At 44.3% G+C, this 26,108-nt stretch overlaps 1 protein-coding gene across 1 annotated transcript in view; it reads left to right on the forward strand.

Annotated features, from left to right (window-relative positions):
• The window catches only part of LOC115139223 (kelch-like protein 29), a 436,865-nt gene that overhangs the window by 298,941 nt on the left and 111,816 nt on the right, over positions 1-26,108 (forward strand). The window contains 3 exon segments of the mRNA XM_029676375.2: positions 16,788-16,934; positions 16,937-17,003; positions 17,005-17,324. Coding sequence (XP_029532235.2) covers positions 16,788-16,934; positions 16,937-17,003; positions 17,005-17,324 — 534 coding nt within the window.

Here is a 26,108-nt window from a genome sequence, read left to right on the forward strand (position 1 = left end):
CTCGCCGTGTTTGGAGGAAGAAGAAGGATGAGTACAACCCCAAGGACACCATCACAACCGTGAAGCATGGAGGTGGAAACAATTCTTTGGGGATGCTTTTCTGCAAAGGGGACAGGACGACTGCACCATATTGAGGGGAGGATGGATGGGGCCATGTATCGCGAGATCTTGGCCAACAACCTTCTTCCCTCAGTAAGAGCATTGAAGATGGGTCGTGGCTGGGTCTTCTTCCAGCATGACAATGACCCGAAACACACAGCCAGGGCAACCTAAGGAGTGGCTCCGTAAGAAGCATCTCAAGGTCCTGGAGTGGCCTAGCCAGTCTCCAGGCCTGAACCCAATAGAAAATCTTTGGAAGGAGCTGAAAGTCCATATTGCCCAGCGACAGCCCCGAAACCTGAAGGATCTGTAGAAGGTCTGTATGGAGGAGTGGGCCACAATCCCTGCTGCAGTGTGTGCAAACTTGGTCAAGTACTACAGGAAACGTATGATCTCTGTAATTGCAAACAAAGGTTTCTGTACCAAATATTAAGTTCTGCTTTTCTGATGTATCAAATACTTATGTCATGCAATAAAATACAAATGAATTACTTAAAAATCATACAATGTGATTTTCTGGATTTTTGTTTTAGATTCCGTCTCTCACAGTTGAAGTGTACCTATGATAAAAATTACAGACCTCTACATGCTTTGTAAGTAGGAAACACTGCCGATTTTGCAGGTTATCAAATACTTGTTCTCCCCACTGTATATATAATAGTAGAATTACATGATATGTGTACATTTGTAAGATGTGTATATACATTTGAGTAATTTAGCCATAGTGACTTAAAGGAGCAATTAGGGGCCAAGCGCCTTGCTCAAGGGCACGTCAACAGATTTTTCACCTACTGTAGTCAGCTTGGGGATTCCAACCAGTGACCATTTGGTTAATACCGTAAGGCAAAGCATTTGGTTTAAAGTATGATTCTTTATTTGACCAAGTGACAGCCTTAGTCTAACCGGCTCATCAAAACAATATTCAAGGTGTTGGGCTATTTTGTTCGTAGCTAGCTATATTGTTAGAAAGTTATTGGTACACATTCTAACTAGTGTCCATCGTTGATAAAGACAATAGTTGCTTTCCTTGGCTCCAACTAGTGGAGATACTTGTAAACATTACAGCTAGGTCATTCCAGCTATTGTTAGTTGGTGAGCCAGGTAGCTAACAAGTTAATTACATTTCGAGTACAGTAGCTTGCTACTAACTACATAACCTTTACTATTCAGATAATTAGGTTATCAGAAAAACAGCTGAATGGTAGCTAGCTAGCATAGTTATAGGTACTCTTGGAACCAATTATCCACAGTTGCTTATAGTTACTGGTAGCTGTGCTCCATAGCAATTAGCTACCCTGGCTGTTTGGTTTGTTTACAAATCACGGAGTGTGACCTGTGCCAGAGACGGTATGGGCTGTGCAAACCGATGAGGTGGAGATGTGCACGCCTGATTAATCAATATTTATAAGGAGCCATACGTCAGTGTTCAGAGGGTGGAACTAAACGCGCATTGCTGCACTAGAACAGGAATTGGGTAGAAATAGTGGTGGCCACTTACTCTGGAGGGTGTCTTTTAAACCTTTTAATGAGCTTTACTGCAAGAGGATGTTGGCAATCGCTAATGAGTTCCATCTTGTTACTTCAGTATACACTGAGTGTACAAAACATTAGGAACACCTTCCTAATATTGAGTTGCAAGCCATTTTGTCCTCAGAACAGCCTCAATTCGTCTGGGCGTGGACTCTACAAGGTGTCAAGTGGTCCCCATGTTGACTCCAATACTTCCCATAGTTGTCTGGTTGGCTGGTAGTGGAACTCCATTCCGACTAGCTCATTCCATCTCATCCCACAGATGATTAATTGGATTGAGATCTGGTGACTGGGCAGGCCGCTGCAGGAAACCTAATTCACTGTTATGTTCGTGGAACCATTCCTGGACAATCCTATCCTTGTGGCATGGGGGATTATCCTGATAAAATAAATCAATTTGCAGATGGATACACTCCAGCAATGAAGGGATGCATGTGATTGGCAATGATGTTCAGATATCCTGTGGCATACAAACGTTGCTCCACTTTTATAAGGGGCTCAATGTGGGCCATGAAAACACACCACCACCACCTGCCTACAATGTTGACACGCGGTATAATGGATGCATGTGCTCATGTGTTTTTCTTAATATCTTAGTCTTCCCATCAGTATGCAACAGCAGGAACTGGGATTCATCAGACCAGGGGATGTTTTTTCCAATTCTCCAATGTCCGGCATTTTCGTTCCTTAGCCCACTGCAATCACAGTTTCTTGTTTTTTGCTGAAAGAAGTGGAACTTTGTAAGGTCGTCAACTGACATACCACATTCGTGTCAAGGTACGACGAGTTGTGCCTTCTTTTATTGGTCTTTGGGCACCAATGTTGTACTGGACTGTCAGTTGATTAACTGTAGCCTGTTTGTTGCTCTGCACAATTTGTGTCAGCCTCCTTTGTCCTCTCATCAATTAACTGTTTTCGACCACTGGCCTGCCGTTGGCTGGATGTCCTTTGGGTGGTGGACCATTCTTGATACACACAGGAAACTGTGGAGCGCGAAAAACCTAGCAGCATAGCAGTTCTTGACACACACGAACCAGTGCGCCTGGCACTTACTACAATACCCGGTTTAAAGGCATTTCAATATGAAACATGAGGTGAAACATGAGGTGATGGCTGCGGATGAATGGCACAACAGTGGGCCTCAGGTTCTCGTCACGGTATCTCTGTAACTCTGTGCATTCAAATTACATGTTGATTAAAACTTCTTGCGACTCGCAAACCCGGATCCGGGAGCGTAATCATCGCCTCAAACTAATTAGCATAACACAGCGGACATAAATATCCCTAGAAAATCTTCCTATTCATGAAAATCACAAATGAAATATATTGAGACACAGCTTAGCCTTTTGTTAATCACACTGTCATCTCGGATTTTAAAAATATGCTTTACAGCCCAACGCTAGACAAGCATTTGTGTAAGTTTATCATATTCTAGCATAGCATTATGCCCTGCTAGCAGCAGGCAACATTTTCACGAAAATAAGAAAAGCAATCAAATTAAATCATTTTCCCTTGAAGAACTTCGCATGTTTTCACTCAGGAGACTCCCAGTTAGATAGCAAATGTTCCTTTTTTCCCAAAATATTATTTTTGTAGGCGAAATAGCTCCCGTTTGTTCTTCACGTTTGGCTGAGAAATCGACCGGAAAATGCGGTCACTACAACGCCAAACTTTTTTCCAAATTAGCTCCATAATATCGACAGAAAGATGGCAAACGTTGTTTAGAATCAATCCTCAAGGTGTTTTTCACATATCTATTCGATAATATATCCGTCGGGACAATTGGTTTCACATTAGAAGCGATTGGAAAAATGGCTACTTCTGTACTTTACGCAAGATTTTCTGCGGGAGCCATCATGTGACCACTTGCTCAATGTGGTCCCTTACGGCTATTCTTCAACATAAATGCGTAAAAAGACGTCACAATGCTGTAGACACCTTGGGGAATACGTAGAAAGCGTAAGCTCATTCGTAGCCCATTCACAGCCATATAAGGAGTCATTGGCATGCAGCGCTTTCAAAAAATGGGGCACTTCCTGATTGGATTTTTATCTAGGTTTCGCCTGTAACATCAGTTCTGTTGCACTCACAGACAATATCTTTGCAGTTTTGGAAACATCAGAGTGCTTTCTTTCCAAAGCTTACAATTATATGCATAGTCGAGCATCTTATCGTGACAAAACGTTTTTTTATCCAAAAATGAAAATACTGCCCCCTAGTCACAAAAGGTTAAAAGGCCATTGTGTTCGTTGTTGGTTAAGACGCTGAACTGCAGTCAGGTTAAGTCCATGGTGTGGACGACGAGCATGCAGATGAGCTTTCCTGAGACGGTTTCTGACAGTTGTTGCAGAAATGATTCGGTTTTGCAATAATGGTAACATCAATCATGAATAATTAATTAGCAGAATACAACCAAGCGGGAGCGATGCTCCCACAACCCTGCCCTCTCCGTCAGTCCCTTCAGTCCTGCTCTGAGATGTCTTTCTGTCCATCTCTTCAGGAATGAGTCCAAAAGCACCAAGGCCTCCTGGCCACAAGGTGACGCTGTGCTGCTGTACTGCACACTACTAATCCTCCTTCTTCATAACGGAAAAGTCTTTGGGCAAGGACACCCCCAGCTCAGCTAAAACCATTGACAACTGCATGCTGTTTTCAAGGGATTGTTTAATAAATGTTAACTATTTGGCTGCGATTTCATCACCTCTTGAAACGCATAGATCATAACTACAAATAGCAAATCAAATCAAATGTATTTATATAGCCCTTCGTACATCAGCTGATATCTCAAAGTGCTGTACAGAAACCCAGCCTAAAACCCCAAACAGCAAGCAATGCAGGTGTAGAAGCATGGTGGCTAGGAAAAACTCCCTAGAAAGGCCAAAACCTAGGAAGAAACCTAGAGAGGAACCAGGCTATGTGGGCTGGCCAGTCCTCTTCTGGCTGTGCCAGGTGGAGATTATAACAGAACATGGCCAAGATGTTCAAATGTTCATAAATGACCAGCATGGTCGAATAATAATAAGGCAGAACAGTTGAAACTGGAGCAGCAGCACGGCCAGGTGGACTGGGGACAGCAAGGAGTCACCATGTCAGGTAGTCCTGAGGCATGGTCCTAGGGCTCAGGTCCTCCGAGAGAGAGAAAGAAAGAGAGAAAGAGAGAATTAGAGAGAGCACACTTAAATTCACACAGGACACCGAATAGGACAGGAGAGGTACTCCAGATATAACCAACTGACCCTAGCCCCCCGACACGTAAACTACTGCAGCATAAATACTGGAGGCTGAGACAGGAGGGGTCAGGAGACACTGTGGCCCCATCCGATGACACCCCCGGACAGGGCCAAACAGGAAGGATATAACCCCATCCACTTTGCCAAAGCACAGCCCCCACACCACTAGAGGGATATCTTCAACCACCAACTTACCATCCTGAGACAAGGCCGAGTATAGCCCACAAAGATCTCCGCCACGGCACAACCCAAGGGGGGGCGCCAACCCAGACAGGAAGATCACATCAGTGACTCAACCCACTCAAGTGACGCACCCCTCCTAGGGACGGTATGAAAGAGCCCTAGTAAGCCAGTGACTCAGCCCCTATAATAGGGTTAGAGGCAGAGAATCCCAGTGGAAAGAGGGGTACCGGCCAGGCAGAGACAGCAAGGGCGGTTCGTTGCTCTAGAGCCTTTCCGTTCACCTTCACACTTCTGGGCCAGACTACACTCAATCATATGACCCACTGAAGAGATGCGTTTTCAGTAAAGAGTTAAAGGTTGAGACCGAGTTTGCGTCTCTCACATGGGTAGGCAGACCATTCCATAAAAATGGAGCTCTATAGGAGAAAGCCCTGCCTCCCGCTGTTTGCTTAGAAATTCTAGGGACAATTAGGAGGCCTGCGTCTTGTGACCGTAGTGTACGTGTAGGTATGTACGGCAGGACCAAATCAGAGAGATAGGTAGGAGCAAGCCCATGTAATGCTTTGTAGGTTAGCAGTAAAACCTTGAAATCAGCCCTCTCCTTGACAAGAAGCCAGTGTAGGGAGGCTAGCACTGGAGTAATATGATCCATTTTTTGGGTTCTAGTCAGGATTCTAGCAGCCGTATTTAGCACTAACTGAAGTTTATTTAGTGCTTTATCCGGGTAGACGGAAAGTAGAGCATTGCAGTAGTCTAACCTAGAAGTGACAAAAGCATGGATTAATTTTTCTGCATCATTTTTGGACAAAGTTTCAGATTTTTGCAATGTTACGTAGATGGAAAAAAGCTGTCCTTGAAAAGTATTGATATGTTCTTCAAAAGAGAGATCAGGGTCCAGAGTAACGCCGAGGTCCTTCACAGTTTTATTTGAGACGACTGTACAACCATTAAGATTGATTGTTAGATTCAACAGAAGATCTCTTTGTTTCTTGGGACCTAGAACAAGCAATCTCTGTTTTGTCCGAGTTTAAAAGTAGAAAGTTTGCAGCCATCCACTTATGTCTGAAACACATGCTTCTAGCGAGGGCAATTTTGGGGCTTCACCATGTTTCATTGAAATGTACAGCTGTGTATCATCCACATAGCAGTGAAATAGCCTCACGATATCTCTCAATATTGGCCACCATTTAATTGGATATTTGAGTGATATAAAAATGTGTGTACTATACCTGACAAGTATGAGTGGTTTAGGTTAATTTTACATCCTTCGTGGGCTCTGCCTTTCAAGCAGCAGAAGGGGGACAGTAGGTCTGACTTACAACTTTACCAGGATGAGGATTTTGCCGATGTCAAGCTCTGTCCAAAAGCCTCATCTCTGAGGCAAGCTAAATGACACTGTTTGCTTAGCAAGCTAGCTAAGCTACATACCAAATGGATAGGCTACGCTCACGTATCTGAAATTGCATTATCAATTGATGTTTACTGATCATCGAAAGCATGGGGTTACTTGTTGTATAACTCTGATAGAGCTAAATGTGTAATCAGAATTGTGAAATTACTTTTCATTTTATTTTATTTCACCTTTATTTAACCAGGTAGGCTAGTTGAGAACAAGTTCTCATTAACAACTGCGACCTGGCCAAGATAAAGCAAAGGAATTGGCTTTGGGGGTAACCAGTGAAATATACCTGCTGGAGCACGTGCTGCGGGTGGGTGCTGCTATGGTGACCAGTGAACTGAGAAGGCGGGACTTTACCTAGCGAAGACTTGTAGATGACCTGTAGCCAGTGGGTTTGGCAATGAGTATGAAGTGAGTGCCAGCCAACGAGAGAGTACAGGTCGCAATGGTGGGTAGTATATGGGGCTTTGGTGACAAAACGGATGGCATTGTGATAGACTGCATCCAATTTGTTGAGTAGAGTGTTGGAGGCTATTTTGTAAATGACATCGCCGAAGTCGAGGATCGGTAGGATAGTCAGTTTTACGAGGGTATGTTTGGCAGCATGAGTGAAGGATGCTTTGTTGCGAAATAGGAAGCCGATTTCTAGATTACATTTTCGATTGGAGATGCTTATTGTGGGTCTGGAAGGAGAGTTTACAGTTTAACCAGACACCTAGGTATTTGTAGTGGTTCACATATTCTAGGTCAGAACCGTCCAGAGTAGTGATGCTGGACATGTGGGCAGGTGCGGGCAGCGATCAGTTGAAGCGATCGGCATTTAGTTTTACTTGCATTTAAGAGTAGTTGGATGCCACGGAAGGAGAGTTGTATGGCATTGAAGCTCGTCTTGAGGTTAGTTAGCGCAGTGTCCAAAGAAGGGCCAGAATGGTGTCGTCTGCATAGAGGTGGATCAGAGAATCACCAGCAGCAAGAGTGACGTCATTGCTATATACAGAGAAGAGAGTCGGCGTGAGAATTGAATACTGTGGCACCCCCATAGAGACTGCCAGAGGTCCGGACAACACTGAACTCTATCAGAGAAGTAGTTGGTGAACCAGGCGAGGCAGTCATTTGAGAAACCAAGGCTGTTGAGTCTGCCGATAAGAATGTGGTGATTGACCGAGTCGAAAGCCTTGGCCAGGTCGATGAAGACGGCTGCACAGTATTGTCTCTTATCGATGACAGTTTTGATATCGTTTGGGACCTTGAGCGTGTCTGAGGTGCACCCATGACTAGCTCGGAAGCCAGATTGCAAAGAGGAGAAGGTTCGGTGGGATTCGAAGTGGTCGGTGATCTGTTTGTTAATTAACCTATCTGGGATATGTGGGACGGTAGCGTCCCACCTCGCCAACAGCCAGTGAAATTGCAGGGCGCCAAATTCAAAACAACAGAAATCCCATGATTAATATTCCTCATATATACAAGTATTTTACACCATTTTAAAGATGAACTTGTTGTAAATCCAGCCACAGTGTCCGATTTCAAAAAGGTTTTACGACGAAAGCACACCAAACAATTATATTAGGTCAGTACCTCGTCACAGAGAAACACAGCCATTTTTCCAGCCCAAGAGAGGAGTCACAAAAAGCAGAAATAGAGATAAAATGAATCACTAACCTTTGATGATCTTCATCAGATGACATTCATAGGACTTCATGTTACACAATACATGTATGTTTTGTTCGATAAAGTTCATATTTATATCCAAAAATCTCAGTTTACATTGGCGCGTTATGTTCAGTAGTTCCAAAACATCCGGTGATTTTGCAGAGAGCCACATCAATTTACAGAAATACTCATAATAAACATTGATAAAAGATACAAGTGTAATGCATGGAATTTTAGATCCACTTCTCCTTAATGCAACCACGGTGTCAGATTTAAAAAAACTTTACAGAAAAAGCACACCATGCAATAATACAGCGCTCAGACAACAAAACAAGCCAAACCGATACCCGCCATGTTGTGGAGTCAACAGAAGTCAGAAATAGCATTATAAATATTCACTTCATCAGAATGCACTCCCAGGAATCCCAGTTCCACAATAAATGTTTTGTTCGATAAAGTCCATTTATGTCCAAATACCTCCTTTTTGTTCGCATTTAGTACACAATCCAAACTCACGAGGCGCGGGCAAGTCCAGGCGAAAGTTCAGGCGAAAAGTCATATTACAGTTTGTAGAAACATGTCAAACGAAGTATAGAATCAATCTTTAGAATGTTTTTATCATAAATCTTCAATGTTTCAACCGGAGGATTCCTTTGTCTGTAGAAATGCAATGGAAGGCAGCTAACTCTCATGTGAGTGCGCGTTATCAGCTCATGGCACTCTGCCAGACCCCTGACTCAATCAGCTCTCATTCCCCCCTCCTTCACAGTAGAAGCCTCAAACAATGTTCTAAAGACTGTTGACATCTAGTGGAAGCCTTACACGGAATCCAAACCGGCTGCGCGCGTGCACTATCGTGCATAAATGTATTTTCCCCCCCCCCACACACCAAACGCGTTCACGACACGCAGGTTAAAATGTCAAAACAAACTCTGAACCAATGACATTAACTTGGGGACAGGTCGAAAAGCATTAAACATGTATGGCAATTTAGCTAGTTAGCTTGCACCTGCTAGCTAACGTTAATTTGTCCTATTTAGCTAGCTTGCACTTGCTAGCTAATTTGTCCTGGGATATAAACATTGAGTTGTTATTTTACCTGAAATGCACAAGGACCTCTATTCCGACAATTAATCCACACTCAAAACGCATAACCGAATCATTTCTAGTCATCTTTCCTCCTTCCAGGCTTTTTCATCGTTTAACTTATATGGTGATCACATCTAAACTTTCATTGTATTACCACGACAACCGGCAAAACAGTTTGTCTTTCATTCACCCATGTGGGTATAACCAATGAGGAGATGGCACGTGGGTACCTGCTTCTATAAACCAATGAGGAGATGGGAGAGGCAGGACTTGCAGCGCGATCTGCGTCAGAAATAGGAATGAGTTCTATTTTAACCCTTGGCAACGCAGATGCTCGTTGGCGCGCACACAATAATTGAATAACAAGGATTTCAAAATAATTTTGCGACGTGTCCGGTCTGGTCAGCATGTTAGGAAGTGCAATATGACCCCATAGACACTGTATATTCGATAGGTAATGACTTGAAAAACTACAAACCTCAGATTTCCCACTTCCTGGTTGGATTTTTTCTCAGGTTGGTTTTTGCCTGCCATATGAGTTCTGTTATACTCACAGACATCATTCAAACAGTTTTAGAAACTTCAGAGTGTTTTCTATCCAAATATACTAATATTATGCATATATTAGCAACTGGTCCTGAGTAGCAGGCAGTTTACTCTGGGTACCTTATTCATCCAAGCTACTCAATACTGCCCCCCAGTCCCAAAGAAGTTTTAACTTGGCTTTCGAAGACCTTAGAAAGGCAGGTTAGGATAGATATAGGTCTGTAGCAGTTTGGTTCTAGAGTGTCTCCCCCTTTGAAGAGGGGGATGACCGCGGCAGCTTCCCAATCTTTGGGGATCTCAGACAATACAGAAGAGAGGTTGAACAGGCTAGTAATAGGGGTTGCAACAATTTTGGCAGATCATTTTAGAAAGAGAGGGTCCAGATTGTCTAACCTGGCTGATTTGTAGGGGTCCAGATTTTGAAGTTCTTTCAGAACATCAGCTATCTAGATTTGCATGAAGGAGATGGGGAGGCTTGGGCGAGTTGCTGTGGGGGGTACAGGGCAGGTGACCGGGCTAGGGGTAGCCAGGTGGAAAGCATGGCCAGCCATAGAAAAATGCTTATTGAAAATTTAGCACTGAAGATGGATGGGGGGGCAATCAATTCACATATGGTGTCCAGGGCACAGCTGGGGGCAGAGGGTGGTCTATAGCAAGCGTAAACGGTGAGAGACTTGTTTCTGGAAAGGTGGATTTTTAGAAGTAGAAGCTCGAATTGTTTTTGCACAGACCTGGATATATGACAGAACTCTGCAGGCTCTCTCTGCAGTAGATTGCAACTCCGCCCCCTTTGCAGTTCTATCTTGTTGGAAAATGTTGTAGTTGGGATGGAAATTTCTGGGTTTTTGGTGGTCTTCCTAAGCCAGGATTCAGACACGGCTAGGACATCCGGATTGGCAGAGTGTGCTAAGGCAGTGAATAAAACAATCTTGGGGAGGAGACTTCTAATGTTAACATGCATGAAACCATTGCTTTTATGGTTACAGAAGTCAACAAATGAGAGTGCCTGGGGAATAGGTGTAGTACTGGGGGCCTGAGTTAACCTCTACATCACCAGAGGAAGAGTAGGATAAGGGTACGGCTGAAGGTTATAAGAACTGGTTGTCTAGTGCATTCAGAAATTAAAAGGAACAGGTTTCTGGGCGTCATAGAATAGATTCAAGGCATAATGTACAGACAAAGGTATGGTAGGATGTGAATACAGTGGAGGTAAAACTAGGCATAGAGTGACGATGAGAGAGAGATTGTCTCTAGAAACATCATTTAAACCAGGTGATGTCACCACATGTGTGGGAGGTGGAACTGAAGGGTTAGCTAAGGCATATTGAGCAGGGCTAGATGCTCAACAGTGAAATAAGACAATAATCACTAACCAGAACAGCAATGGACAAGGCATATTGACGGGCCGGGGCTAGCAAGCTAGCAGAAGGGCCTTAGAGGGACATCGCGATGGAAGAAGTCTGTTGTAGCCTCCTCGTGCGGTTCCGTCGGCAGACCAGCCGTGATGGATTAGTAGGGTTCCGTGTAGTAAAGGTGCCCAGTCCAATTGGCAAAATAGGTATAGTGGCCCAAGAAATTGTCCGACTGTTCTTTGAGAGTTGAAGATGATAAAACCAAATAGTGACCACATTTATTTAACAATCCCGTGAAAACGACAGTGTTGTCAATATTTTTAGCGGAGCTGGTGGTCTCCCAGCAGTCAAATTGAATGCACCGTATTCTGCACCGTATTGTGACTTTTGATTGATAACAAACTATAGGCTACCACCCGTGCACGCAGTGGATTAGGGAACTGTCCGTTATTTGTGTGGTGCTAAAACGTATTCATCTCCCCCACATGAGAATACATTGCCAAGTGTTCGTGTGCTTTCCCTGGCTAGCCTAGCTCATGCAGAAATGCCTAACCCAGGAAATAAAAAGAGAGGTTTTGAAATAGGCCAACACCATCGTGGAATCAGGTGCTGCGTAAATTAAATCCCTGGTTTGGTTTGGAAGGATTTTGGAGTCATTGTGGACAAGGACAACAACCCCTTAGATGGATACACAGCCAGCAAAAAGTGCGTGCAGGTATTTATTTACGATTTGGCTAATTTAAAATTGAGTGGTTTGGCTTGGGGTCACCAGAAATTGGGTCCTCAGGAATTCTGCCCCCCCAAAAATGTGGTCCCTACTGAAAAAGTTTGCATACCACTGATATACCATATGCAGGCCAAAATGTTTGAGTTGCCTATAGGCTATTGCGGTCTATATTCGATTCTGGTAATTATTTAAAGTTTCAATTTGATTATTATGGTGGCAGGTAGGCTAGTGGCTAAGAGCGTTGGGCCAGTAACCGAAAGATCGCTGGTTCGAATCCCCTAGCCGGCAAGTTGGTAAATCTGCCGTTCTGCGGTTGAGCAAGGCAGTTTACTCCAAGCAACAATTTCTCCCCGGGCGCCAATGACGTCGATTTAAGGCAGCCCCCGCACATCTTGGATTCAGAGGGGTTGGGTTAAATGCAGAAGACACATTTTGGTGGAATGCATTCAGTTATGCAACTGGCTAGGTTTTCCGTTTCCCATATCTAAACAATATTGAATGTAATGGTTTTGTTATGTCGGCTATAGATTTTTATTAGGTAAGGCTAATTAGCAGGCACTTTTTTTCAGAGCGATTTGAGTTGTCAATGTGCCGCATTTCATTGTAAACATTTTAAGACATTGTTCTCAATTCATGGCATGGTTTTCCTTTTATCCAAATGTTGAATAGACATGCAGACCAATTAATTCACGCAGGGAGGGGAATAGTAGCCTACTGCTCAGGGAGGGGAATAGTAGCCTACGGCTCAGGGAGGGGAATAGTAGCCTACGGCTCAGGGAGGGGAATAGTAGCCTACGGCTCAGGGAGGGGAATAGTAGCCTACGGCTCAGGGAGGGGAATAGTAGCCTACGGCTCAGGGAGGGGAATAGTAGCCTACGGCTCAGGGAGGGGAATAGTAGCCTTCCTCCCAGGGAGGGGAATAGTAGCCTTCCTCCCAGGGTGGGGAATAGTAGCCTTCCTCCCAGGGTGGGGAATAGTAGCCTTCCTCCCAGGAATGGGAATAGTAGCCTTCCTCCCAGGAATGGGAATAGTAGCCTTCCTCCCAGGAATGGGAATAGTAGCCTTCCTCCCAGGAATGGGAATAGTAGCCTTCCTCCCAGGGAGGGGAATAGTAGCTAATCTGGAGTCATATAAACAATTAAATACATTGTAATTTGGCGGGTCATGTATCGGCTTTCAGAAGCAATTCTATGAGGGTGGTTCGGGTTGTGTAGAAAAATCTGTCCTGATGTCGGATATTAGTAGGGGTTCAGAATTGATGTGGTCGGCGTGGGGGGTGTTTGGCTCCAAAAAACGGACCCTGTGCTAGACTCTAGGTAGAACATACTGATGGGCTCCATGACTCACTGTAAATACATACACTTAGCTACATGATAAACACCACTCATCACTGATATTTTTTCTGTAGGTGTGACACTATATGGTCAGTTTTGTTTATTTTGTGTTTTAGATTTTTAAGAAATGATTTGTGAGCCATAATTTGTGTTACTTTTATTCATTATTGTGGTCATGTGGTTTGGCAAGAAGAATGCCCCTCTTCCCACAGGTGTTATTACTACCACTGAGGGTTTAGAGCTTGAGGTAGTCACCTCATACAAGTACTTGGGAGTAATGGCTAGACGGTGCACTGTCCTTCTCTCAGCACATATCAAAGCTGCAGGCTAAAGTTAAATCTAGACTTGGTTTCCTCTTATCGTAATTGCTCCTCTTTCACACCAGCTGCCAAACTAACCCTGATTCAGATGACCATGCTATCCATTCTAGATTACGGAGACATAATTTATAGATTTATTTAATTTATTTCACCTTTATTTAACCAGGTAGGCTAGTTGAGAACAAGTTCTCATTTACAACTGCGACCTGGCCAAGATAAAGCATAGCAGTGTGAACAGACAACAACACAGTTACACATGGGTAAAAAATAAACAAGTCAATAACACAGTAGAAAAAAAAGAAGTCTATATACATTGTGTGTAAAAGGCATGAGGAGGTAGGCGAATAATTACAATTTAGCAGATTAACACTGGAGTGATATGGTCAGATGGTCATGTGCAGGTAGAGATACTGGTGTGCAAAAGAGCAGAAAAGTAAATAAATAAAAACAGTATGGGGATGAGGTAGGTAAATTGGGTGGGCTATTTACCGATGGACTATGTACAGCTGCAGCGATCGGTTAGCTGCTCAGATAGCAGATGCTTAAAGTTGGTGAGGGAGATAAGTCTCCAACTTCAACGATTTTTGCAATTCGTTCCAGTCACAGGCAGCAGAGAACTGGAAGGAAAGGCGGCCAAATTAGGTGTTGGCTTTAGGGATGATCAGTGAGATACACCTGCTGGAGCGCATGCTACGGGTGGGTGTTGCCATCGTGACCAGTGAACTGAGATAAGGCGGAGCTTTACCTAGCATGGACTTGTAGATGACCTGGAGCCAGTGGGTCTGGCGACGAATATGTAGCGAGGGCCAGCCGACTACAGCATACAGGTTGCAGTGGTGGGTGGTATAAGGTGCTTTAGTAACAAAACTGATGGCACTGTGATAAACTGCATCCAGTTTGCTGAGTAGAGTATTGGAAGCTATTTTGTAGATGACATCGCCGAAGTCGAGGATCGGTAGGATAGTCAGTTTTACTAGGGTAGATCAGCAGGTAAGGGTGCTCTTGAGTGGTTAGATGTTCTTTACCATTTGGCCATCAGATTTGCCACCAATGCTCTTTATAGGACACATCACTGCACTCTATGCTCCTCTGTAAACTGGTCATCTATGTATACCTGTTGCAAGACCTACTGGTTGATGCTTATTTGTAAAACCCTCTTAGGTCTCACTCCCCCCTATCTGAGATACCTACTGCAGCCCTCATTCTCCACATACAACACCCGTTCTGCCAGTCACATTCTGTTAAAGGTCCCCAAAGCACACACATCCCTGGGTCGCTCCTCTTTTCAGTTCGCTGCAGCAAGCGACTGGAATGGGCTGCAATAAATACTCAAACTGAACAGTTTTATCTCAATCTCTTCATTCAAAGACTCAATCATGGACACTCTTACTTACATTTGTGGCTGCTTTGTATAATGTATTGTTGTCTCTAACTTCTTGACCTTTGTGCTGTTGACTTTGCCCAATAATGTTTGTACCATGTTTTTGTGCTGCTACCATGTTGTCATGCTACCATTCTGTGTTGTCATGTGTTGCTGCCTTGTTATGTTGTTGTCTTAGGTCTCTTTATGTAGTGTTGTGTCTCTCTTGTTGTGATGTGTGTTTTGTCCTATATTTATTTAAATCCCAGGCCCTGTCCCCGCAGGAGGCTTTTTGCCTTTTGGTAGGCTGTCATTGTAACTGACTTGCCTAGTTTAAAAAAAAATATATATATTGGATTCCTCCAGGTTTATGCATTAATATGCACTGAAGTGTATTGGTGTCACTATCTAGATGGAGTCAGCAGATCTGTTGGTTGGTGGCCTTTACATTGGGCGGTATCGCATTAGTGAAAACCAAGACTGTTCTCAGGGCAGTTGCCGGTTTTGACTGGCAGAAGTGACGTTTCGTAGCATGTAAGATAATTAACGTGGCAGGTTATTATAATTAGGTTAAAGTTAGGTAAAATGCTAAATTTGTCCACGACGCGACTCAAACATACAGTATCTCGCTATAACCAGGCCTGCCCTAAGAACAGTTTTGGTTTCCACTAATGCGATGCTGTTTAAACTGGTGATGGTGACCTCACTTCCTCAATCGAAGGAAGTTTTCCTGAAAAACCAGCCTACTTCCCCGTTGTCTCAAAGTGTATCCTATTTTACAGGTGTGTAATGTATAACTATACACAATATACGTCGACATAGCGAAACATGTTATCGTACTAACTATTTAATGGGTTGTATGATGTTTAAGGTGCATTTTTGAGTTTGTCGAAGCTAGAAAATGCTAGCCAAGTATCTCCATTGACAATGGAATTGTCAGTAATGGAGCCACGCTAGGTGGATGGTGTGTAATCGTTAGTTCAAACAGTTGCAAAACGGAAAACGAGAGTTTATATTGGAAAATGTAGGTAGCTAGATCCATTTTCGTTTCGTTTAAGAAACGTTTTGCAACAGATTCGGCGTTATGATTACGCCCATGACGTGATGCAAATCTAAACAAAATGGCGTCGCGGACTTTTATAAATTGTAAATATACAGTACATTTTTAAACTCCGGGTTACTTTATTTTGTTCACCCAAGGCTCAGGTTATATGTGTTGCACAATTGAATCATTCTAGTTTAGATGTTTTAGTAATTTATATATTTTCCGTAAATTAATGGTTCGAAAGTTAGCTAGCTAGCCTCATGCTGGGCGCTAGTTTAGCCCTACCCTATAATATATGCGTCGATGTAGCTACGTACTTGTATTGGTTTAACTGGTAGTTTACGCACTGCTGGCGGGAGTCAATGTTGTCAATTGTGTAGCATTGGGTAAACGTTTATGTTTACACTGCTACAGTGGTGAGCCTGTTTGTGTCGGACAAACAAGCATACGATTGGATGGTTTTACATTCTAGATAGCATACCCTTTGCGCTATTTGTAAGTGATTATTATTTATTTTGGCACATATATTAATTAGAAATAGCTATATGTACTGTTAGAGACAACCATAGTATATTAATTGTTTTATGTAGCTGTTTTTATATTGTTAATGAGAACTGATTTCATATTTTTCAACAAAGCAATTGTAATGAACCAGATAGTTGACCCTTGACACTTTTGGAAAACACGTTTATTAAATTCGATTTAAGTAGACTTTACCTGAAACCAGCCAACTTTTACTTGTCTTTGCGTTACAGGTACATGTATTTGTTTTCCTGGTATCATTCATGGAACCTGGAACATTAGCCCACTCTGTACAGTCTGCCATTTGTTGAGCTAGCTAAAAGGATAATTGTTATTAGTTAATGTAATAATAATCAAAACTTTCTCCCTTCCGCTTTCTGCTCTACCCCCCCTCTCTCTAGGTCCTACGTGGGCACCTCCAGTAGTAACAGTGACCCAATCCAGTCTCCTGCCCCACTCCTATTCCCTCCTCCCCCCCTCCTTCAGCCACAGTGTCACTGTCCAGTCGCCCATCATAGGTGTGACCCCCTCCATCCAATCCCCCATGCCCCCCACCCTCACCCACTCATGACAGCCCACTTCCAGCTACCCCCACACTCCACCTCACACCAACCCCCCCATGGTTCTCAACATGCCCCCAGCCACCCTACCCCTTGGCCCAGCCCCTGTCGCCTCCTTGCCCCTTTCCTCCACCTCAGGGGGTCCGGGTGGGACACACCCCAACCAACAGAACCAAAATGTGATGGGGAACGGTCATCTGATGCCTCACCCCCTCATACAGCCCCCCGTCCTGCCTCTGACCAATGGGCAGTTGGTGCCGCCGCTTCCGTCTACTCTAGTAGCCTATCAGGATGATCCTAGAGGGCCCAACGGGCTGCAGATGCTGAGGACTGTGGGAATGGGGAAGTACGAGTTCACAGACCCAGGACATCCCAAAGGTAAGACAGACCCACTCTGACTGGGCAAGCATGTAGTCACACACACACACACACACACCAAAGGTAAGATGGGCCCTCTCCACATGGGTATGCACAGAACCCTTGCTTCTGTATTTTGGTTTATGCACTTTATTTTCCACTTAATTAGTTTGGGTTTTATCAGCGTAGAACCCATCTTTTTTTCTTGGCAGAGTGTTTGTACAGGGAACAGCTTCTCTGGGTAGAGAGTGGTTTGTACCGGGAACAGCTTCTCTTTTTATTTATTTTTTATTTTATTTCACCTTTATTTAACCAGGTAGGCTAGTTGAGAACAAGTTCTCATTTGCAACTGCGACCTGGCCAAGATAAAGCATAGCAGTGTGAACAGACAACACAGAGTTACACATGGAGTAAACAATTAACAAGTCAATAACACAATAGAAAAAAAATGGGCAGTCTATATACAATGTGTGCAAAAGGCATGAGGAGGTAGGCGAATAATACAATTTTGCAGATTAACACTGGAGTGATAAATGATCAGATGGTCATGTACAGGTAGAGATATTGGTGTGCAAAAGAGCAGAAAAGTAAATAAATAAAAAACAGTATAAAAACAGTATGGGAAAGAGGTAGGTGAAAATGGGTGGGCTATTTACCAATAGACTATGTACAGCTGCAGCGATCGGTTAGCTGCTCGGATAGCTGATGTTTGAAGTTGGTGAGGGAGATAAAAGTCTCCAACTTCAGCGATTTTTGCAGTTCGTTCCAGTCACAGGCAGCAGAGTACTGGAACGAAAGGCGGCCAAATGAGGTGTTGGCTTTAGGGATGATCAGTGAGATACACCTGCTGGAGCGCGTGCTACGGATGGGTGTTGCCATCGTGACCAGTGAACTGAGAAGGCGGAGCTTTACCTAGCATGGACTTGTAGATGACCTGGAGCCAGTGGGTCTGGCGACGAATATGTAGCGAGGGCCAGCCGACTAGAGCATACAAGTCGCAGTGGTGGGTGGTATAAGGTGCTTTGGTGACAAAACGGATGGCACTGTGATAGACTGCATCCAGTTTGCTGAGTAGAGTGTTGGAAGCCATTTTGTAGATGACATCGCCGAAGTCGAGGATCGGTAGGATAGTCAGTTTTACTAGGGTGAGCTTGGCGGCGTGAGTGAAGGAGGCTTTGTTGCGGAATAGAAAGCCGACTCTTGATTTGATTTTCGATTGGAGATGTTTGATGTGAGTCTGGAAGGAGAGTTTGCAGTCTAGCCAGACACCTAGGTACTTATAGATGTCCACATATTCAAGGTCGGAACCATCCAGGGTGGTGATGCTAGTCGGGCATGCGGGTGCAGGCAGCGATCGGTTGAAAAGCATGCATTTGGTTTTACTCGCGTTTAAGAGCAGTTGGAGGCCACGGAAGGAGTGCTGTATGGCATTGCAGCTCGTTTGGAGGTTAGATAGCACAGTGTCCAATGACGGGACGAAAGTATATAGAATGGTGTCGTCTGCGTAGAGGTGGATCAGGGAATCGCCCGCAGCAAGAGCAACATCATTGATATATACAGAGAAAAGAGTCGGCCTGAGAATTGAACCCTGTGGCACCCCCATAGAGACTGCCAGAGGACCGGACAGCATGCCCTCCGATTTGACACACTGAACTCTGTCTGCAAAGTAATTGGTGAACCAGGCAAGGCAGTCATCCGAAAAACCGAGGCTATTGAGTCTGCCGATAAGAATATGGTGATTGACAGAGTCGAAAGCCTTGGCGAGGTCGATGAAGACGGCTGCACAGTACTGTCTTTTATCGATGGCGGTTATGATATCGTTTAGTACCTTGAGCGTGGCTGAGGTGCACCCGTGACCGGCTCGGAAACCAGAATGCACAGCGGAGAAGGTTCGGTGGGATTCGAGATGGTCAGTGACCTGTTTGTTGACTTGGCTTTCGAAGACCTTAGATAGGCAGGGCAGGATGGATATAGGTCTATAGCAGTTTGGGTCCAGGGTGTCTCCCCCTTTGAAGAGGGGGATGACTGCGGCAGCTTTCCAATCCTTGGGGATCTCAGACGATATGAGAGGTTGAACAGGCTGGTAATAGGGGTTGCGACAATGGCGGCAGATAGTTTCAGAAATAGAGGGTCCAGATTGTCAAGCCTAGCTGATTTGTACGGGTCTAGGTTTTGCAGCTCTTTCAGAACATCTGCTATCTGGATTTGGGTAAAGGAGAACCTGGAGAGGCTTGGGCGAGGAGCTGCGGGGGGGGCGGAGTTGTTGGCCGAGGTTGGAGTAGCCAGGCGGAAGGCATGGCCAGCCGTTGAGAAGTGCTTATTGAAGCTTTCGATAATCATGGATTTATCGGTGGAGACCGTGTTACCTAGCCTCAGTGCAGTGGGCAGCTGGGAGGAGGTGCTCTTGTTCTCCATGGACTTCACAGTGTCCCAGAACTTTTTGGAGTTGGAGCTACAGGATGCAAACTTCTGCCTGAAGAAGCTGGCCTTAGCTTTCCTGACTGACTGCGTGTATTGGTTCCTGACTTCCCTGAACAGTTGCATATCACGGGGGCTATTCGATGCTATTGCAGTCCGCCACAGGATGTTTTTGTGCTGGTCGAGGGCAGTCAGGTCTGGAGTGAACCAAGGGCTGTATCTGTTCTTGGTTCTGCATTTTTTGAACGGGGCATGCTTATCTAAAATGGTGAGGAAGTTACTTTTAAAGAATGACCAGGCATCCTCAACTGACGGGATGAGGTCAATGTCCTTCCAGGATACCGGGCCAGGTCGATTAGAAAGGCCTGCTCACAGAAGTGTTTTAGGGAGCGTTTGACAGTGACGAGGGGTGGTCGTAGCGGATACAGGCAATGAGGCAGTGATCGCTGAGATCCTGGTTGAAGACAGCGGAGGTGTATTTGGAGGGCCAGTTGGTCAGGATGACGTCTATGAGGGTGCCCTTGTTTACAGAGTTAGGGTTGTACCTGGTGGGTTCCTTGATGATTTGATTGAGGGCATCTAGCTTACATTGTAGGACTGCCGGGGTGTTAAGCATATCCCAGTTTAGGTCACCTAACGGAACAAACTCTGAAGCTAGATGGGGGGCGATCAATTCACAAATGGTGTCCAGTGCACAGCTGGGAGCTGAGGGTGGTCGGTAGCAGGCGGCAACAGTGAGAGACTTATTTCTGGAGAGAGTAATTTTTCAAATTAGTAGTTCAAACTGTTTGGGTATGGACCTGGAAAGTATGACATTACTTTGCAGGCTATCTCTGCAGTAGACTGCAACTCCGCCCCCTTTGGCAGTTCTATCTTGACGGAAGATGTTATAGTTGGGTATGGAAATCTCAGAATTTTTGGTGGCCTTCCTGAGCCAGGATTCAGACACGGCAAGGACATCAGGGTTAGCAGAGTGTGCTAAAGCAGTGAGTAAAACAAACTTAGGGAGGAGGCTTCTGATGTTGACATGCATAAAACCAAGGCTTTTTCAATCACAGAAGTCAACAAATGAGGGTACCTGGGGACATGCAGGGCCTGGGTTTACCTCCACATCACCTCTGGGTAGAGAGTGGTTTGTTCTGGATAGAGAGTGGTTTGTACCGGGAACTGCTTCGCTGGGTAGTTTGTGTTGCCAGAATGTCTGTAAATAACACTATAAACACAGTTAACACTACCTATTTGGAAACGGTGCCAGATCTCTACAAAGCTGCAAGGTCACGGCATGTACACACACACAAACTATTATTTTGCTTCAATTGTCCAGCTACACCTACATTCACTTTTTAAGCTTCTTTTAAGCCTGGAAAACCTTTTTCTTTGAAAACGGCGAGGGGCGTGGTCTCTGCTGCGTCTCAAAGCTGTAAATGTATGTTAACCTTGGAGGTTGTGATGCAGGGCCAGAGACAGATGTACTAAATTCTCTGACCAATTTTCACATTTAATGAAGCTTTTTATTTTCCACTACTCATTAGATTTAGTTTCTCTCTCGTTTTCGCTCTATATCAATAAAACGTGAGCAAATTAGTTTCCAGATTGATGTAGAAAGCAGTTGTGCCGGTTGGTTCGGACGCTATCTGAGACATTTTAAATGAGACACCAGCTGGAATGGAAACAAACATTTGTCCAGCAGCAGAGCTAGTTCATTTCTGTTGCATCTCCTGTCTCCTTAGATGCTGTCTGGTTTTTGTAATTGGATAAAGGGATGTTTGAGCTGCCATTAAGGTTAACTCACCACTTTTCTGCGATATCCACCATTTTGATCTCAATAAATAATTTGCGTGAATCGTGACGATCCGTAAAATGCAGAGTGTATCACCCATTGAGTGATGTGTGCTTCATCGAATATCACGTGTCACTGCTATGAACAGCCAGGCGCATCCCCTAACCAGCCGTTAGCCAAATCAGCTACTTCTCTCTGTCCGTTCTTTCTGTGCATTCTCCATGAGTTTAAAAATGTTATTTAGCCGTGATGGCGAGCTAGGGTGTGGGGGGCGTTGGTGTGTGAGGGAAATAGCATGTGTGGGACAGGGAGTAAATTCGTGAGGGAGGGAGAGTGAAGCTGTATGTAAAGTTGTCTGAAAGGTACGCTAAAGATGGTTTCATTTTAGACCTAGTGTGTTGTCCCCTTACTGTATCAATGAAATTGCAGATCATTATGTATTTATATTCCTTACTACATTCCTTCTGCCCAATCACAGGTATGGATATGAGTAAATCTGATTATTTTCTGCAGTAGCCTTTTTGATTGTACAGTAAAAAGTGCAGTTTCCCCTATGTTAATTTAGCATTTAGGCGCGCCGCCGCTGCTAAATAGTTGTCGGCACTCCCAAAAATGACTAATATTTTCAGTATTTTATATCTTTAAACAAGATCACAAAAAATAAAAAGTAGACAGTCAGGGAGAATCTAAAATTCAAAAAATTTAATGGCATGAGGCCCCCATTGATTTTGAGTTTCTCAGATAGCATAAGAACACGGCATAAACCATGGCAAAATGTGCAGAATTGCAGGAAATTAGCTTTAAAACAGATTACCTTTTTATTTCCCAGTCCCATCACAAAAAGTATAGAACTGCAAGAAACTAACATTTTCTCTCTACCCCATGGTAAAATGTATAGAGTTGCAGGGAACTAGCTTTAAAACGGCAACATTTTGTCAAAATGGAAAGGGAGCGCTCGGTATTGTGATACTTCGCTTGGTATCACATCGTTAGTGAAAATGTTGGTATGGTGACTAGAGGTCGACCGACTGATTTTTCAACGCTGATACCGATTATTGGCGAACCAAAAAAAGCGGATACCAATTAATCGGGCCAATATTTATTTATTTATTTGTAATAATGATAATTACAACAATACTGAATTAACTTATTTTAACTTAATATACATCAATAAAATCAATTTAGCCTCAAATAAATAATGAAACATGTTCAATTTGGATTAAATAATGCAAAAACAAAGTGTTGGAGAAGAAAGTAAAAGTGCAATATGTGCCATGTAAGAAAGCTAACGTTTACGTTCCTTGCTCAGAACATATGAAAGCTGGTGGTTCCTTTTAACATGAGTCTTCAATATTCCCAGGTAAGAAGTTTTAGGTTGTAGTTATTATAGGAATTATAGGACTATTTCTCTCTCTACCATTTGTGTTTCATTAACCTTTGACTATTGGATGTTCTTATAGGCACTTTAGTATTGCCAGTGTAACAGTATAGCTTCTGTCCCTCTCCTCGCTCCTACCTGGGCTCGAACCAGGAACACAAAGACAACAGCCACCCTCGAAGCAGCGTTACCCAAGCAGAGCAAGGGAAACAACCACTCCAAGTCCCAGAGTGAGTGATGTTTGAAACGCTGTTAGCACGCACCCCGCTAACTAGCTAGCCATTTCACATCGGTAACACCAGCCTAATCTCGGGAGTTGATAGGCTTGAAGTCATAAACAGCTGCTGGCAAATGCATGAAAGTGCTGTTTGAATGAATGCTTACGAGCCTGCTGCTGCCTACCATCGCTCAGTCAGACTGCTCTATCAAATCATAGACTTAGTTATAACATGATAACACACAGAAATAGGTCATTAATATGGCCTAATCCGGAAACTATCATCTCAATATCAATACGTTTATTTTTTCAGTGAAATACGGAACTGTTCGGTATTTTCTCTAATGGGTGGCATCCATAAGTCTAAATATTGCTGTTACATTGCACAACCTTCAATGTTATGTCATAATTACATAAAGTTCTGGCAAATTAGGGAGCCCAAACTGTTGCATATACCCTGACTCTGCGTGCAATGAACGCATGAGAAGTGACACAATTTCACCTGGTTAATATTGCCTGCTAACCTGGATTTCTATAAGCTAAATATGCAGGTTTAAAAATATATACTTCTGTGTATTGATTTTAAGAAAGGCATTGATGTTTATGGTTAGCTACACATTGGAGCAACGATACGCACCACATCGATTGTATGCAACGCAGGACATGCTAGATAAACTAGTAATATCATCAACCATGTGTAGTTAACTAGTGATTATGATTGTTTTTTATAAGATAAGTTTAATGCTAGCTAGCAACTTACCTTTGCCTGTTATGCGAATGCAGTAAGCCGTCTCCTCGTGGAGTGAAATGTAATCAGGTGGTTAGAGCGTTGGACTAGTTAACTGTAAGCTTGCAAGATTGAATCCCCGAGCCGACGAGGTAAAAATCTGTCGTTCTGCCCCTGAACGAGGCAGTTAACCCACCGTTCCTAGGCAGTCATTGAAAATAAGAATGAGTTCTTAACTGACTTGCCTAGTTAAATAAAGATTTAAATAAAGGTGTAAAAATAAATAAATAATAAGCCAAACCTGTGTCCAAAAATACCGATTTCCGATTGTTATGAAAACTTGAAATTGGCCCTAATTAATCGGCCATTCCGATCAATCGGTCGACCTCTAATGGTGACACTCATTCTGAAAATCTTTTTTTTTCTTGCAGTTTATACAGATTTCTCACGTTTCTGTCCAAAAATGTTTGCTCACCTTTTTGGGCCATAATCAGTTTACATTTACATTTAAGTCATTTAGCAGACGCTCTTATCCAGAGCGACTTACAAATTGGTGCATTCACCTTATGACATCCAGTGGAACAGCCACTTTACAATAGTGCATCTAAATCTTTTAAGGGGGGGGGGGGGTGAGAAGGATTACTTTATCCTATCCTAGGTATTCCTTAAAGAGGTGGGGTTTCGGGTGTCTCCGGAAGGTGGTGATTGACTCCGCTGTCCTGGCGTCGTGAGGGAGTTTGTTCCACCATTGGGGGGCCAGAGCAGCGAACAGTTTTGACTGGGCTGAGCGGGAACTGTACTTCCTCAGTGGTAGGGAGGCGAGCAGGCCAGAGGTGGATGAACGCAGTGCCCTTGTTTGGGTGTAGGGCCTGATCAGAGCCTGGAGGTACTGAGGTGCCGTTCCCCTCACAGCTCCGTAGGCAAGCACCATGGTCTTGTAGCGGATGCGAGCTTCAACTGGAAGCCAGTGGAGAGAGCGGAGGAGCGGGGTGACGTGAGAGAACTTGGGAAGGTTGAACACCAGACGGGCAGCGGCGTTCTGGATGAGTTGTAGGGGTTTAATGGCACAGGCAGGGAGCCCAGCCAACAGCGAGTTGCAGTAATCCAGACGGGAGATGACAAGTGCCTGGATTAGGACCTGCGCCGCTTCCTGTGTGAGGCAGGGTCGTACTCTGCGGATGTTGTAGAGCATGAACCTACAGGAACGGGCCACCGCCTTGATGTTATTTGAGAACGACAGGGTGCTGTCCAGGATCACGCCAAGGTTCTTAGCGCTCTGGGAGGAGGACACAATGGAGTTGTCAACCGTGATGGCGAGATCATGGAACGGGCAGTCCTTCCCCGGGAGGAAGAGCAGCTCCGTCTTGCCGAGGTTCAGCTTGAGGTGGTGATCCGTCATCCACACTGATATGTCTGCCAGACATGCAGAGATGCGATTCGCCACCTGGTCATCAGAAGGGGGAAAGGAGAAGATTAATTGTGTGTCGTCTGCATAGCAATGATAGGAGAGACCATGTGAGGTTATAACAGAGCCAAGTGACTTGGTGTATAGCGAGAATAGGAGAGGGCCTAGAACAGAGCCCTGGGGGACACCAGTGGTGAGAGCACGTGGTGAGGAGACAGATTCTCGCCACGCCACCTGGTAGGAGCGACCTGTCAGGTAGGACGCAATCCAAGCGTGGGCCGCGCCGGAGATGCCCAACTCTGAGAGGGTGGAGAGGAGGATCTGATGGTTCACAGTATCGAAGGCAGCCGATAGGTCTAGAAGGATGAGAGCAGAGGAGAGAGAGTTAGCTTTAGCAGTGCGGAGCGCCTCCGTGATACAGAGAAGAGCAGTCTCAGTTGAGTGACTAGTCTTGAAACCTGACTGATTTGGATCAAGAAGGTCATTCTGAGAGAGATAGCGGGAGAGCTGGCCAAGGACGGCACGTTCAAGAGTTTTGGAGAGAAAAGAAAGAAGGGATACTGGTCTGTAGTTGTTGACATCGGAGGGATCGAGTGTAGGTTTTTTCAGAAGGGGTGCAACTCTCGCTCTCTTGAAGACGGAAGGGACGTAGCCAGCGGTCAGGGATGAGTTGATGAGCGAGGTGAGGTGAGGTAAGGCGAGGTGGGATACATTGTTGCTACGTTGTAATTTATACTCTTGTATTTAGTACAATAGCCAAAGCAAGTGATAATTGCTTACTTCACAACACATAACCATAGTTTATTAGCCTTCTATTTAGAAGTACTAGAAAAGTAGCTACACATTCTATTTTGTAAACAAGCAGTAGGGCTCTGCATAA

Source organism: Oncorhynchus nerka, linkage group LG13 (assembly GCF_034236695.1).
Source record: "Oncorhynchus nerka isolate Pitt River linkage group LG13, Oner_Uvic_2.0, whole genome shotgun sequence".
Lineage (NCBI taxonomy): Eukaryota > Metazoa > Chordata > Actinopteri > Salmoniformes > Salmonidae > Oncorhynchus > Oncorhynchus nerka.